Below are 15,461 nucleotides of genomic sequence, written 5' to 3'. Positions count from 1 at the left end.
CGTCATGATAGACATATCAGTCATATTAAGCATGGTTGTAATGACTCACAAAATGATTAACAAAATTATTTTGGATTTACGTAAAAATATACACTTCGCTAGTTTTATTAAATATAAAACTACACTTCATTTTCCAGTACTTATTTATCACCCTCCAGTCTTAGGGTTTTAAGACTACAAGTTTTCATAAAACATAAAATATTGGATTTTCTGGGAACACACTTTTCACAATTACAAACAACAGAAAACAAAAGATATGCATGCAATTATTCACAATTTTAGAACGAGACTCATAAACCATTTTCACAGAAAATATCGGATTTTTTTGGAGTTTTATGAATTATTACATATAAAGATGTATAAAGCTTTTTCATACAAACATGCTTATGAACTCACCAACTTTTTTAGTTGATGCTTTTCAAAACGAATTGTATTATCAGGGACTCAGTAAACAGGTACTTGGACTAGGGATTTTGGATATTCGTTACATTTTGGAACATCACATTTTATGTCACTTTTGTATAAATTTGTGAACAAATACAACTTGTAACCACTGTATGTTGATATATTTAAATGTATGATGTTTGGTTGCTATGCTTCATTCATATTTAATTGTTGTGATACTATACAATGAAGTCATTCGCCCCCGGACGTTTCCGTCATCCTGGTTCGGGGGTGTGACAGTTGGGTTGAGGTGATACTTCTTTGTGATGTAGCCAACAAACTCGGGAGCAAGCCAGACATAAGCTGTGGGCCCCGAGGGCAACCCGGACTTATGATGTGGGCTCAGGAGCAAGCAAGATATGAGTTGTGGGCCTGATAGGCAAGCCAGACTCATATTGTAGGCTTAGGGGTGATCCAGTCTTTTAGCTATTGACCCAGTATATGTTGTATGTTGATAATTTGGGATAATTCACTAAGCTTCATGATTATAGTTTCAGTTATTTGTTTCAGGTACTTTAAATGATCGTAGCAAGGCGAAGGCGTGATCATGCACATTCTTCTGGTTTTTATGATATTGGACTTTGGGATGCTTGGATTACTGAAATACACTTATGAAACAATGTTGTTGTAAACAATTATGGTTTTGAGTTGTTTTTGAAAAGATAAAATTTATTATGATTTTTTTGGAGATGTTACAATGGGTGACCTTGTGGGAAGTTTTCATGTTGGGAGTCTAATACGAACAATATTGTGATACGTGTCAGGGGGATGTTACAAATGGTATCAGAGTTGGGACACTAGTCGATGTGCTTAACGGGAACATTGAACCATGTAAAGGGGGTGAAGGTGGGTTGAACATGATTCCACATCGGTTGGGAATGAGAACTAAACATTCCTTATAAGGGTGTAGATACCTTCCCTGACAACACATTTTAAAGACGTAATGACAGTAAATCCCATAAGAACTCTACAGTTAAGTGTGTCTGGACGAGAGCAATCCCGTGATGGGTGACCCCTGGAAAGTTTTTATGTTGGGAGACCAAAACGGACAATATTGTGATACGTTTCAGAGGGGGGATGTTATATTTGTCGTGAGTATTCATACCCGTGGTGAGATGATGGCAAGATCTATGCAGAATCATAAGCTTCTCATTCCAATGGTTGGATGGTGTCACAATGTATTGTGAACCATCATTTGACCTATGTAAGTTGGACCTGAAAATTGTGTAGTCGCTGATATGTTTGGTTCGGACTTTGGTAGGATATTGACTTGTTGAAAAAGTCACGTTTGTTTATCAGTAGTTCCTTGTTAACCTTCTTCTTAGTGGATCCTTGTTCGTTTTTTAGAATGGTTTCATGTGAGTTAAGTTACCAGTAATGGAGTTCGTTGTAGGTCTCTTGGATGATTTATCAAATGGTTGTACATCTAAGTTGTTATGGGATTTTGAATGTCATGCAAAATTTTTGGATTGACCATTGTTACACTTGTGGGAGCAATGAATTAGTGGTGACTTGTCAGGAAGTGTGTGTATATATATATATATATATATATATATATATATATATATATATATATATATATATATATATATATATATATATATATATATATATCTGTGTGTGTGTGTGTGCGTGCGCGCAGAAGGGTTATATGGAAAATAAAAAAAAACCCTAAAAATCATATAAATGCATAAAAAAAATACTTAGAGATCACAATTTTTTTTTTACTTTATATTCTTAAAAATCACAGTTTTTGTTTTATAAATTCGCTGAAAAATAAAATTAAAAAAATCGATTTTTTATTTTTTATATTTTTTGTTTTTTTTTTCAAAAAAAAATTCAACGAATTTATTTAAAAAGGTGCGGTTTTAAAGAATATAAAGTCAAAAAAAATATTGTGATCTCTAAGTGTGTGTGTGTGTATATATATATATATATATATATATATATATATATATATATATATATATATATATATATATATATAACAAAAATAAACTCTAAATAAACCCTAAAATTCATAAAAATACTATATATATATATATATATATATATATATATATATATATATATATATATATATATATATATATATATATATATATCAAGGTTGTAAAAAACGCTCGACGTTAGCTAGTCAGTGGACTGGGGTCAAGAGATTAATCGGCTAGGTGGAGATTTATCGGGGACCATTAATTGCTAAATTGTTGAATTTTAAAATATTAAATATGACTAATATTATATCAAAGTTCGTAAATACCACTATTATGATAAGAAAATATGTTAATATGATTAATACAACACTAATCATGGCTCAGATTGTTTCTATTGAAATAAAACTTCTTCAAAATGTTAATATTTCATCGTTTTATAATGTTTCATTCATTGTGTATGTAGGGATTAATCATTAGGCGCCCTCTAATCGGTCGAGTAGCGCCTAGGGATTAATCGGAGATTAATCGGGACGTAGTCGGGATTTTTACAACAGTGATATATATATATATATATATATATATATATATATATATATATATATATATACATACATATCTCTAAAATTACATATTTAAAAAGAAAAATTCACTCTATATATATCATTATAATTATATAACTGAATTGATGCTTATTTAAACACTAGGTTACAACCTGTAGGAACCACGGGTAATCAATTTCAGTTTTAAAGGAGATTAGTTACTGATTTATCATTGATTACATTGACTCAAAGAAATTACCGATTTATGATATGCAAATTGCCAGAAATAATTTATGAAGATAAATGATTGCACTATTATTATGGAGTTGAAATTAAATATGATTGCTTGTTTTTAGGATTTGATTCAAAATTAACAGATTTAAAGATTAAAATTGATGGAAATTAATATGTATACATAATTTAAATTAAATGAAAGCAAAATAATCAATTAACTTTGCAGAAATATTATAATTTGAAGTGACATCTCTCAAAGAGGATTTTTTTTTTATTAGGGAAGAGATAAACTTTATTTAAGGTGTAACCCAAGGTTGTCAAGATCGGGATCCTACCTAGGATCGATTTTGGGTTTGCAAGATCGGGATCGAGATCCTAAGATCCCACAAAATAGAATATAATTTTAATTTATAATATTTAATCATGAAAACTATTTCAAACATTTAGTTTTTCATTCAAAAGTTATAAAAACTTCAAAATATTAGTCATAAATCACAATAAAAAATGATAAATGGTAGATTGGTAAAGGATAAAAGGCATAAAGTGGTAAAAAAAATTTCATTTGCAAAAAAAAAAAAAATAATAAAATAAAATAAAATAAAGGAAGGTAGGATCGGATCGGATCTCGATCCTACGATCCTATCTACGATCTTACGATCTTACCTGCGATCCTACCCCAAATACGATCCTTTTACGATCCGGATCGTTTTTCATACCTAGGATCATAGGATCATACGATCCTACGATCAGGATCGCGATTTTGACAACTATGGTGTAACCTTGCTCTAGATGGTTATGACTAATAAAATAATAAAAAAAGCTTTTAATAAAAAAGAATAACAAATTAAAGATACTTTTATAAATTAAACAAACTTTATAGTTTATAGACTAAATAACTACAAATCGAATAGTTTGGTATCCACCTTAACATATTTATATAAAAAAAATTAAATAAAAAATGGCAAACACCATGGCAGATTGTTACCCATATTCCTGTGTCCTGATGACAACGTATTAGGGCAAAAAAATGTGACCTTTCTTGATAGCATATTACCCATCTGTGTTCCGAAGGAGATCAGGGCAAATATCGAAGAAATTTTCATTTCATGATCGACGAAGATACTCATCTTACAGAAGCGTCTCTGTTCCTCATCTCTATTTGTGGATTTTGATTCGCAGAGCCAGATTTATCAAAACCAGCATATCGTATCACACTGCTGTTCTGATTCAGAAATATCATGATCAACTCTGTAACGATAGGGAAAGAGTAAGTCAGACTATGATTCGATCTTAATTATTTATAATTACGACACCATGCTGTTGATTTCATTGTTCTGATAGTTTACTTGTAATCATAAGTTGACTTCTGCAACCTCATAAGCATATTAATACATATACACATTCAGTGGTTGTATCATCATTTGTGTAAGGATATTGGATTTAATCTCTAGAACTATGTCAAAACAGATTGGCATGTAAAACACCCCGATTTTCAAATTGAGATCACTGTTCTTGAGCCAAGAAGTGGATCTATATGAGTCAAACATTAATAGCTAATGGACAACAACGACACTACTTTATGCAAGCATGTTGCAAGATCGAGTCAGTAGTCCTGTATGAATTTTAAAATAACTAGCAGATATAATCTTCTAAAATGAAAATAAAAATGGTGCATTAACATCTGTTGGATCATATGATATGTTGTTCTGTAGGAACTGTGTAGGCAATCTGTTATACCAATTTTGTGCTGCATTCTGTAAATTGAAACTCAGGGATTCTTTTTGCATTTTGATGTCACATTGTACATATTATGGAAGTTTTATTCTTTTTATATGAATAATCATATGCTTAATAAATATATTCTCCATCTAACATTCTTTCTTATGTTCGACAAATTGCCTCAATGAGAACTTGCATTTAGTGTTTTGATTATTTAAGTTTGGTTATCACATTGGGAAGTTTTTCTTTCTTTATTTTTTCTTTTTCAAAAAACCATGGTATCTTACACCTTTCTGCCAACGTGGCACCTAAGGACTTGATATACATACGCATCACTAAGGAGTTAATAGTACACTTGTCCAAAATCAATGAACATAAGGCTAAAAGAGAAAGCAAAAATACCAATACTCAATAAGCAGCCTTGTTGTATATATAATTAGGGCTCAATTCAAAGGAAACTCAAACACTCAAACCCTCAAAACACCATTTCTACATTTTTGATCTTTCTCTTGTGAACACCGAATTCCTTTGAATCAATCACACAACTTTTGCCCCAAATAAAAATGGGGCGAAGGAAATCAATTAAACTTTCGAATATGGCAACAGAAGACTTGAATGATGATGATCGAATAAGTCGTCTTCATGATGATCTTATTCATCATATCTATTCATTCATGGACACTCGATATGCAGTTCAAACTAGTCTTTTATCAAGAAGATGGAGAGAAACATGGAAATCCTACCCCTTTCTCAACTTCAAAATCGAACGCCCAATTCATCACAAAACAGGTATCAAATTCCCCAATTTCATCCACCGATTTTTCTCAAATCGTGATCACAAAGCAGAAATCACCACAATTGACTTCCAATCAAATTCCATCAAGCTTTCAATTCTCAAAGAAACAATAATCTATGCAATGTCACACAGAACCCAAAAGGTAGACATTGAGTTCTTGAGTAATAAACTAACAAGACATGGTGGATTGGATATATCTTTGTTTAGATCTCAATTCCTTCAAGATCTTCATTTGAGTATCGATTTTGAGCTCTTGAAATCTCCATCTTTGACTTGGGATTTACCTTGTTTGAGTAGCTTGAATCTTGAAGGTGTTACATTTACACTTAATCCTCTTTCTCCTACTGATAATAAGTGTAAATCCATTGATTTGTTTTCCCGTTTTCCAAATCTAAAAACTCTTGTTTTAATCGGTTGTCGATTATCAAACATTGATACTTTCATCATCACATCAAATTCATTACACAATCTGAGTCTTATAGATCTAAATCACAATTCTGAGTTTATACTCTCAACACCAAATCTCTCATCTTTCACTTACTATGGTATGGCCCGCTTTTCATTATCAGCCAATGATCTTGACTTGTTACAAACAGTAAACTTTCACACAATATATTATAGAGCTCTTCAGAAGCAACCAGAGCTTGTTGAATTGATGATCAAGGCTTTCAAACAGCTTCATAAGGCGAAGTTTCTTGCTATAAATTCAGATGTTGTGAGGCTTCTTTCGGGGTTCCCTGAAGTAGTTGAAAGAAGAAGAAGATGCCCTTTTATGAGTTTGACTAGTTTGACTTTGGTTGAACATCGATTGCCTCCTTCATCGATTGTGTTTTCTGATGTTATTGATTATTTTCGTAGAAGTTCTCCAGGTGTTAAAGTTAATGTTGAAATTGGTGTAGCAGCTTCATGGAAGATTCGTTGGATTGACTGTTTGTAGGGGTTTAAAAAAATCAAGAAATCATTGTCATCTAAGGTTTTTATTCAGTTCTTGTTGAATCTTGTTTTGAGATCCTTAAAGTTTGAGGTTTGATGGTTTGTTTTGTCTGAATAAGTTGGTGAAAACAGTGTGATATGGTAGTCAAACATCTAAAGTTGTTTTTGTTTTGTTTTGTTTTGTTTTGAAGTAGCTTATGGATTGAAAGCTTTTGTTTAAAATAAAAGCTTTAAGTTCGTAATTATGAATGAAGATTTTAATTAATTTGATATATTTCGTAAAAACTATAAGTTGAACATACCCAAAGTCTTTTTTGCGGCTTCAAATACTCTACTTGAAGTCAAATAACTAGATGGGGTTTGACATAAAATATTAACATTAACCTTGCTTCGATTAAGGTTAATGTGGTGTTACAGAGAATTCAACTAAAATATTATAAATTTGTTAGATTCGTGGTCTGTTATTTATTACTACAAGTTAGTAATTTACTATTTCTATTTTATGGTGTATGATACCAATCCCATCGTTGAACCTTTTAGAAATTTCTTTAAATTTTTTATGACAAACACCATTTTATTATTGGTTTGACTAATTTTTATAAATATCAAAATTTATATCTTAAAATTTATGATTAAAAATTGAAAATAATTTTAATTTATAATTTTTCTAATATAATATTAACATACCTTACTATTCAATATTTCAACTTGTTTGATTTTGTATTGGGAAAATTACTTATTAAGGTAACTAATTATTTCAGTTGTTTATATATAGGTGATGTTCTTTTTTTTTTTGTACACATTAAGGTAACTAACTTGTTTTGTTTGTTCACATTTAGGTAATATGACCGGCTATCACCTGTTTTTGCTTATGTGGCATCCACCTGGCATATGACTTGAATACGTTGCACCTACATGGCATGGTGCATGTATGGGAAAATGACTTATTAAGGTAACTAACTATTTAAGTTGTCCATATATAGGTAATATTCTTTTTTTTTTGTACACATTAAGGTAACTAACTTGTTTTGTTTGTTCACATTTAGGTAATATGACCGGTTATCACATGTTTTTGTTTATGTGGCATCCACCTGGCATATGATTTGAATACTTTGCACCTACGTGGCATAGTGCATATATTGTCTTCATTCGATTATACTATAACTGTATCATACGATTCCACCACTAATTCTAAACCCTAGATCGATCGACGATGGCTTCTTCTTCCTCATCTTATTCTTCAAAATGACAAGATGAATTTCAAGCTGATCATCCATGTGATTGCGGTTTACCATCTCGTGTGAAAATTTCAAGAACTCCTGCAACATATTCAACAATATTGATTTACCATCGAGTTTTGACAAACTCTAAATTTTCTTCCATGGTTGTCAAAAGTTCTTGAAATCTTCACACGAGATGGTAAGCAGCAATCACATGGATGATCAGCTTGAAATTCATCTTGTTGTTTTGAAGAATAAGATGAGGAAGAAGAAACAAAACAAGTCATATGCCAGGTGGATGCCACGTATGTGCAACGTATTCAAGTCATATGCCAGGTGGATGCCACATAAGCAAAAACAGGTGATAGCCGGTCATATTACCTAAATGTGAACAAACAGAACAAGTTAGTTACCTTAATGTGTACAAAAAAAGAACATTACCTATATATGGACAACTGAAATAGTTAGTTACCTTAATAAGTTATTTTCCCTTTTGTATTCACTAGTTTGTATTCACTAGTATGGATATTTAGCCAAAATTTATTTTAAATATTAGAGGCTTTTAAAACTAATTAACTATTTTAAAATTTTCAAAAATATTTTTTTGTGACTTATTTATATTTAATAAAAAATTTATTTTGGTTTTGTTGTAGTTATAAAAATATGGGTTTAGATGAGTTGTTAAATCTATTAATTATAAAATTCTTATGATAGTTTTTATTTATATTTTGGTAGATTTAAGTAGTTGTTTTTTGTCTGTAAATCTTCTTGGCCTCTTCTGTCTGTACCGCACAAACCAAGTGCAACCATTAGGGTTTACAGACTGTTTTTTTTTTTTAAGACGGCTGACAAAAAAAAAGTCTACGTGTCCTCTTCTTGACGCATATGTGGACCAGAGTTTTCAAACCTCTTCTGACATCTTGTAGCTTAAAACACACACATACACACACACACACACACACACACACACACACACATATATATATATATATATATATATATATATATATATATATATATATATATATATATATATATATAGGGAAAAGTGAATATACCCTTAAGGGTATATAAGCTTAGGTACCCTAATCCACCATAATACGTCATTTTGTTTGATATATTCATTATAATGTTGTTAAACTTCAACCATTAATTGAATTTACTTTCAACATTTCCAAAATTTCACTACTATCTTCCTCTTACATCACATATTTTTGTCGAACACTACTAGGCTATATTATTATAGTTGAAAATGAAAATTATGTAAGAGGACTATAAATGTGAAATTTATAAAAATCTTCGAAGTGAACCAAGTTAGAAGTTGAATTATAAGAACATTAGACAATTACAATGTATATATATGATACAAAACGATGTAGTATAGTGAGTTTGGGTACCTAAGCTTATATACCCTTAAGGGTATATTCACTTTTCCCATATATATATATATATATAGGGAAAGGTTATTTGGAAAACAAAAAAAACCCTAAATATCATAAAAATGCATAAAAAAATACCTAGAGATCACAAAACTTTTTTTTTGACATTTTTTAAGAAAAAATCGCAGCTTTTTAAAGAAAATCGCAGAAAAAAAAATTTGAAAAAATAACTTTTTTTTTATTGAAAAAAAAAATTTATTATTATTTTTTTTTTCAGCGAATTTTTATTAAAAGCTGCGATTTTTTATAAAAAAAAAAATTCAAAAAAAAGTCTTGTAATCTCTAAGTATTTTTTTTATGCATTTTTATGATTTTTAGGGTTTTTTGTTTTCCATAGAACATATATATATATATATATATATATATATATATATATATGTGTGTGTGTGTGTGTGTGTGTGGTTCATCTTTCCTTGAAATAATTTTAAATTGACCAAACTACCCTTCACCATATGAAACATAGCAATAGCAAGAGGGACAAAAACACACCAAAAAGTCATTGACAATACTGATCCAGTATGGAGCAACGATAGAACCTAAGAACCCTATTATCGTAGCCAACACAGTTTTCTCATCGAAGACCAATTCCTAAACTAAAAACCCAAATTCAAAAGCAGAAAACCCAACTATCGGGAAATGTTTTTATCACAATCGATAATGAGAAAGAATATAACGAAAAGGAGTTCAGTTATGGGAACTTACAGGCCAGGTGTTGTCGTCGGACTCAAGAATCTATTTAGGGCTTGAACAAAAAATATGTTTAAGGTATAGAAGAAATAAACATCAGGCGTCGGGGTGGGGCGATCGTCTGCCTCTTCTCCGCTGGTGGGACGTCAACACCGGATGGTTGATTGTCGGTTGGGTATGAAAGAGAGTCGTTTTGAGCGACCGGTGGTCGAAGGTAGGTCTATTTGTGGATGGAACTGGAAAAAAAAATTGGCCGTCTGAAAATTGAGCAAATGAGCAGTAGATGAGGCAGTGGAGGAATTAGATGAAAGCATAGACATTTGATTACCTACTCCGACAGAAACCCTGATTCGGATTCCAATAAACGGCGGGATTGTGCATAGGCGATTGAGCAGGTGGTGATTAACGGTGACAAAAATTGATTCCAGGCATTCACTTCGTTACCGATCACATCGCCGATTGTAACATTACACCGATAGAGATGGAAGGGTATGTGTGGAAGGAAGAAAGAGATGGAGGAAGAATGTGGAAGGTCGTAAGAATTAATAGATGAAGCGAACGGCCGGTAAGGGAAGCAAGCAAATACCACATAACACAAATAGGTGTTACAATAAATTAGAGAATGATTAAAAAAAATCGGAAGGGGTCCAATCACAGCCAAGTCCTGTTCACGTGATACTTCAAAATTAATATATATATATATATATATATATATATATATATATATATATATATATATATATATATATATATATATATATATATATATATATAAGAGTAGGATCAAATGAGAACAAAAAAAAGGTTGAGAACGCGAGAACAAAGTATATTCATTTGCGATTCCATATATTCATTTTGTGGAGAAATGATAAATTTTTACGCATTTAATTTCAATTGAAGAGAAAAAGCATATTCATGTTGATTATACGTAAAAATTTATCATTTCTCCACAAATGAATACATGGAATCAGAAATGAATATACTTGTTCTCGCGTTCTCAACCTTTTAGGTGTTCTCATTTGATCATTTCCCTATATATATATATATATATATATATATATATATATATATATATATATATATATATATATATATATATATATATATATATATAATGACATTGTGTATTTATTTTATAGAAACAGTACACATGTTTAAAAAAATTTACAAAATAGTAGATACCTACTAGAAAATTTGCATGTTTGATCCTTACACTTTTTTATTTTGGCAAGTTTTGTCCCTCCAAACAATACACACAAAACAATAACACAACTAGTGATAATACTTTTGTTTAGTGCGACTAAAACATCGTAAGCAAAGGGGCAATTTTAAATTCTAGTTCTTAATATAAAAAAGAAATAAACTAGAACTTTTTAGTAAAAAAGTTGGATTGGATGTAGAAAGAATCGGATGTAGACATGGAAGTAGTTTTATTAATTATTTTCTTATTTAAAAAAAAATCACGGGAAATTTGCTACTGTAGAAACATATTTGCAGCAAATTAGTTTTCTTTGATATCATTTTCAACCGATGGAGCTACGATGAAGTGATGAACGTTACTATCTGGTGAGCCAATCTACAATTTTGATTGCTAATAAAATGAAGATGTGTAAATGTTTCCAAATCATTTAGAAGATGTTAGTTTTTTTCTATATCGTAGCTCCAGTTTGTTAAATCTGGATTCGAAATTAATTCTAGGATTCTTAATTAACCTAGATTTTTAATTGGGTGCTTGTAGGATTCTTAAATTTGATTGGCATTGTGCCTTTCAGTAGCTAAAATTTTGATTCGTTATCGCTGTGGATGGAGGTATGTTGCTTTTAATTTCGTTAATTTAATCTTAGATTGTAAATTGCTCTGTTGCTTGGTTTTCCCTGATGAACAAGCACTTATTGTTGCCATCGTGTTCTATATGTGTTGTGCAACAGTGTGTTCTATGATCCTACTGCGGATTTCACCTGGATTTAGTTATGAATTAATCATATACAATTTCAAAGATTCAATCTTAGATCGTTTTGATGTGGGGTATAAATTTTTGTGTTTTAGTAGCAATATTTCTTATATTGCTTCAATCTGCATCTTTTTATTGAAGATAAATCTCTGGATTTACGCAATTCTAAACTTTCGTAGCAGTTTTCCCCAAGTAACCTTAATCTGCATCTTTTTATTGAAGATGAATGTATTGATTTTTGTAATTCCAAACTTTTGTCTAGAAGATTTACAAAGATCAAGGAGCATTAGAGCATATACTCCTTAAAAACTAAAGACTTTTTACAGTGAGTTGTTTTTGAAAAACTGTTGCATACTTTTTAGTGGAAAACTCATATCAATGGTCCATGGACGTTATTCAAAAGATAATGTGTTCCATTATTCGAAGCGGGTAGTCTATTTTGGGTGATAATGAATTTGTTATTTCAACAAATTTCTATATAGCTTTAATAACACAGCAAAAAGGTTTTTCTCTTCTTTTTTTAAACGGATTTTGTGATTGCATTCTTGCAATTGGCTATATATAGTATAGTGTAGTCAAAGTGAAACAAGTAGTTGAGAACAAAAATATGTACACATGGGAGTTCATAGAAAATGTTGTATTGAGATCCACATCTTGTTTTCAAATTTTGTTATGACGTAGCTTATCCAAAAGATTCTATCGAATTCTTGTTGAAAACTTAGGTGCTGTTTATTTTTTAAGATGTAAATGTCTACAGTCTGTAGACCATATCTATTATAGACCACATCTGCAGAAGAACAGGCGGAACAAACATTTGCAATCTGCAAGAAGAAGACTGCAAGAAGATTTGTTTTTTAAGGTCTGCAGTCTACGGATCACATCTATAGAATAAGAGGTGGACCAAATGTATGTAGTCTGCAAGAAGAATACTGTTTTTTTTAAGGTCTTCAGGTTTGCAGTTTGCAAGAAGACTACTATTTGTTTTTAAGGTCTGTAGACTGGAATCTGCGGACCACATCTGCAGAAGAAGAGGTGGACCAAACGTTTGTAATATGCAAGAAGAAGACTGCTTGTTTTTTAAGGTCTGCAGATTGGAGTCTACGGACCACATCTGTAAAAGAAGGGGTGGACCAAACATCTGCAGTTTGCAAGAAGAAGAATGTTTGTTTTTTAAGGTCTTCAGACTGGACTAAGCGGACAACATCTACAGAAGAAGAGGTGGATCAAACGTTTGCATTTCGCAAGAAGACTGTTTGTTTTTTAAGGTCAACAGACTGCTAAATTAAAATGCAATTTAAATAAATTGGGTTTTTAAACTTAAAAGAGTTTTTCAACACCGAAATTAAAGTCGTCACAGTGTACATTTTATGGAAGTTGCAATCTCTATATATGTATAAGCCTATGGCACATTTCCTTTAGTTTCACGATTCGCCTTAGTGTAGTGTATAGCTTGTCATAATTGCAACATTCATGAAGGATTTTGAGTTCTATATAACTATTAATGAGTTAACTCGTATACCTCGAATCTTATTTGAAACAAAGGATAACTATCCTCTTGTTTTCAATGATCTATTCAATGCTTAGCGGTGAGTAATAACTCGAGAGCCAGCTCAACTTACATATCATAGGGCTATAAAGGAAAACGAAAAGGGTATTCCCTATTTCCTCTATACACATCCCCAATCCCAAAATCAAACACCGAAACCAATTCTCTAGAATTAGGGCTCCATACCTCAAAAATGGTGAAGAGAAAACCAATGATAGTTGATGATATCAATATTGATAAAGAGCCGATGGACAATAATGATCGAATTACTCGTTTGCCAAATGATGTTATTCATTACATGTACTCCTTAATGGATACAAGATCCATTGTTCAAAGTAGCGCTCTCTCACGAAGGTGGATACATAAATGGAGATCCCACCCCTATCTCAACTTTGAAACCCTTCCTTTCACCAATAAGAAATTTCCCAAATTCATGCACCGATTTCTCTCCAATCGTAAGAATGATGCAGAAATTGTCACCATTGACTTTCGGTCAACTTCAATCAGGCTAAGTCTTCTCAAAGAGGTGATATCTTATGCAATGTCTCACATTACTCAAAAGATAAACATTGAATACCCGAGTCTTATCCTAACAAGACGTGGTGGATTCGATTTATCTTTGTTTAGATCTCATTTTCTTCAAGATCTTTGTTTGAATATCGATTTTGAGCTCTTTAAAACTCCAAATCTCACATGGGATTTGCCTGTTTTGACTACTTTGCATCTTGAAAGGGTTTCATTCATGCTGTATCCTACTGATAACAAATCCTTGGATTTGTTTTCCACCTTTTCAAATCTGAAGAATCTTGTCTTGGTTAATTGTCAATTATGGAGAGTTAATACTTTCTATATCACATCAAGTAAATTAGAGAATCTGAGATTAAACGTTTTTCATCATTCATGTCAGTTTGTGATCTCAGCACCAAAACTTTCCTCTTTCACATATGATCGCATGGATCATCTGTGTTTGTTGTTAACCAGTGATTTCAATTCATTAGAAAATGTAGTCTTTCGAACCATTTATGACAACAGATCAATAGGAGAACAACAAAAGAATGTTGAATTCATGATCAATATATTTCATCAAATGTGTAACACAAAGTTCCTTACTTTGAACACTGCTACATTGAAGTTTCTTTCAAGTTTCCCTGAATTACTTGAAAGTAAAGTTTCCCCTTTTGTGAGATTACAAACTTTGACATTGAATGAAATGCCTCCATCATCTGTTGACCTTGCTGATATCATCAGTTATTTCCGTAGCTGTGTTCCAGATCGTTTGTTTTTTGTTGAATATTATCCAGAATTATCGAGCATCCTTGACATGAAATCCATTGAAAAAATCATCATCAGGTAAGATCAGTTTAAATTCTTATTACTTATTCATGTTTAATTATGTTTTAAGCTATGTTTGGATCTTGAGCTTGTTTAAGTTTTTAGAACAATAATAACTTCTTATTTATGTTTAAGATTATTACTCATGATGCTTTGGAGTATGGTTATTTCTGTTTATTTATCTTTACTTATCTGAATTTTACCCCTTACACCTATAAATTTAAATTTTCAGGTTTTCTTGATCTTATGATATCAGAGACTGTCTCTCCTGGTTACCCTTTGTTTCTTTTCAGTGTGTGTGTGTGTGTGTGTGTGTGTGATAAACTCTAGTCATGTTTACCTTTTTGGATTTCTTATGTTAAAGAACAATGCTTTGTGTTTTTGGGTACAAATGTTGTTACTGTTTTAATCATGTTATGGATACTTTGTTGTTGTGTGGATCTTCTGGTATTTGTTAAAAGATTTTAATTTTCAATCATCAACAAGTGCTTATCGTATTCTGTTTCCAAATAGGAACCACCGATTTACAATTTTTATTAAGCACAAAATTTAGTGAGTATATAGAGTACGATATACCTCCATCATTGATGCAAAATCCTCAAGCCTCCTTGACAAAATTACCATGAAACATTTTATGGGACGTGCAAGTTTTATAACTCTCTCCATTTTGGGCTTGTGTGAAAATTG

General features: G+C 31.4%; 2 protein-coding genes across 4 annotated transcripts; both read left to right on the top strand.

Annotated features, from left to right (window-relative positions):
• The first annotated feature begins 4,125 nt into the window (after positions 1-4,125).
• LOC145041783 (F-box/LRR-repeat protein At3g26922-like) lies at positions 4,126-6,838 on the top strand. The gene is made up of 2 exons (XM_078989959.1): positions 4,126-4,418; positions 4,619-6,838. The coding sequence occupies exon 2, from the start codon at positions 5,434-5,436 to the stop codon at positions 6,601-6,603; it is 1,170 nt and encodes a 389-aa protein (XP_078846085.1). The 5' UTR covers positions 4,126-4,418; positions 4,619-5,433; the 3' UTR covers positions 6,604-6,838.
• Positions 6,839-11,128: 4,290 nt separating this feature from the next.
• Positions 11,129-15,218, top strand: LOC145041782 (F-box/LRR-repeat protein At3g26922-like). Of its 3 annotated transcripts, XM_078989957.1 has the most exons (4): positions 11,129-11,511; positions 11,684-11,754; positions 11,874-14,792; positions 15,007-15,218. In XM_078989957.1, the coding sequence occupies exons 3-4, from the start codon at positions 13,636-13,638 to the stop codon at positions 15,014-15,016; spliced, it is 1,167 nt and encodes a 388-aa protein (XP_078846083.1). In that variant the 5' UTR covers positions 11,129-11,511; positions 11,684-11,754; positions 11,874-13,635; the 3' UTR covers positions 15,017-15,218. The 3 variants fall into 3 exon arrangements, 2 of the variants coding, with proteins under 2 accessions (XP_078846083.1, XP_078846082.1); XR_013680428.1 differs by lacking the exon at positions 11,874-14,792; XM_078989956.1 differs by having other exon boundaries at positions 11,684-14,792.
• Positions 15,219-15,461: the final 243 nt, after the last annotated feature.

This window comes from Lactuca saligna, chromosome 4, assembly GCF_052625555.1.
Source record: "Lactuca saligna cultivar CGN05327 chromosome 4, ASM5262555v1, whole genome shotgun sequence".
Lineage (NCBI taxonomy): Eukaryota > Viridiplantae > Streptophyta > Magnoliopsida > Asterales > Asteraceae > Lactuca > Lactuca saligna.
This window is presented reverse-complemented; position numbering and strand designations above follow the sequence as displayed.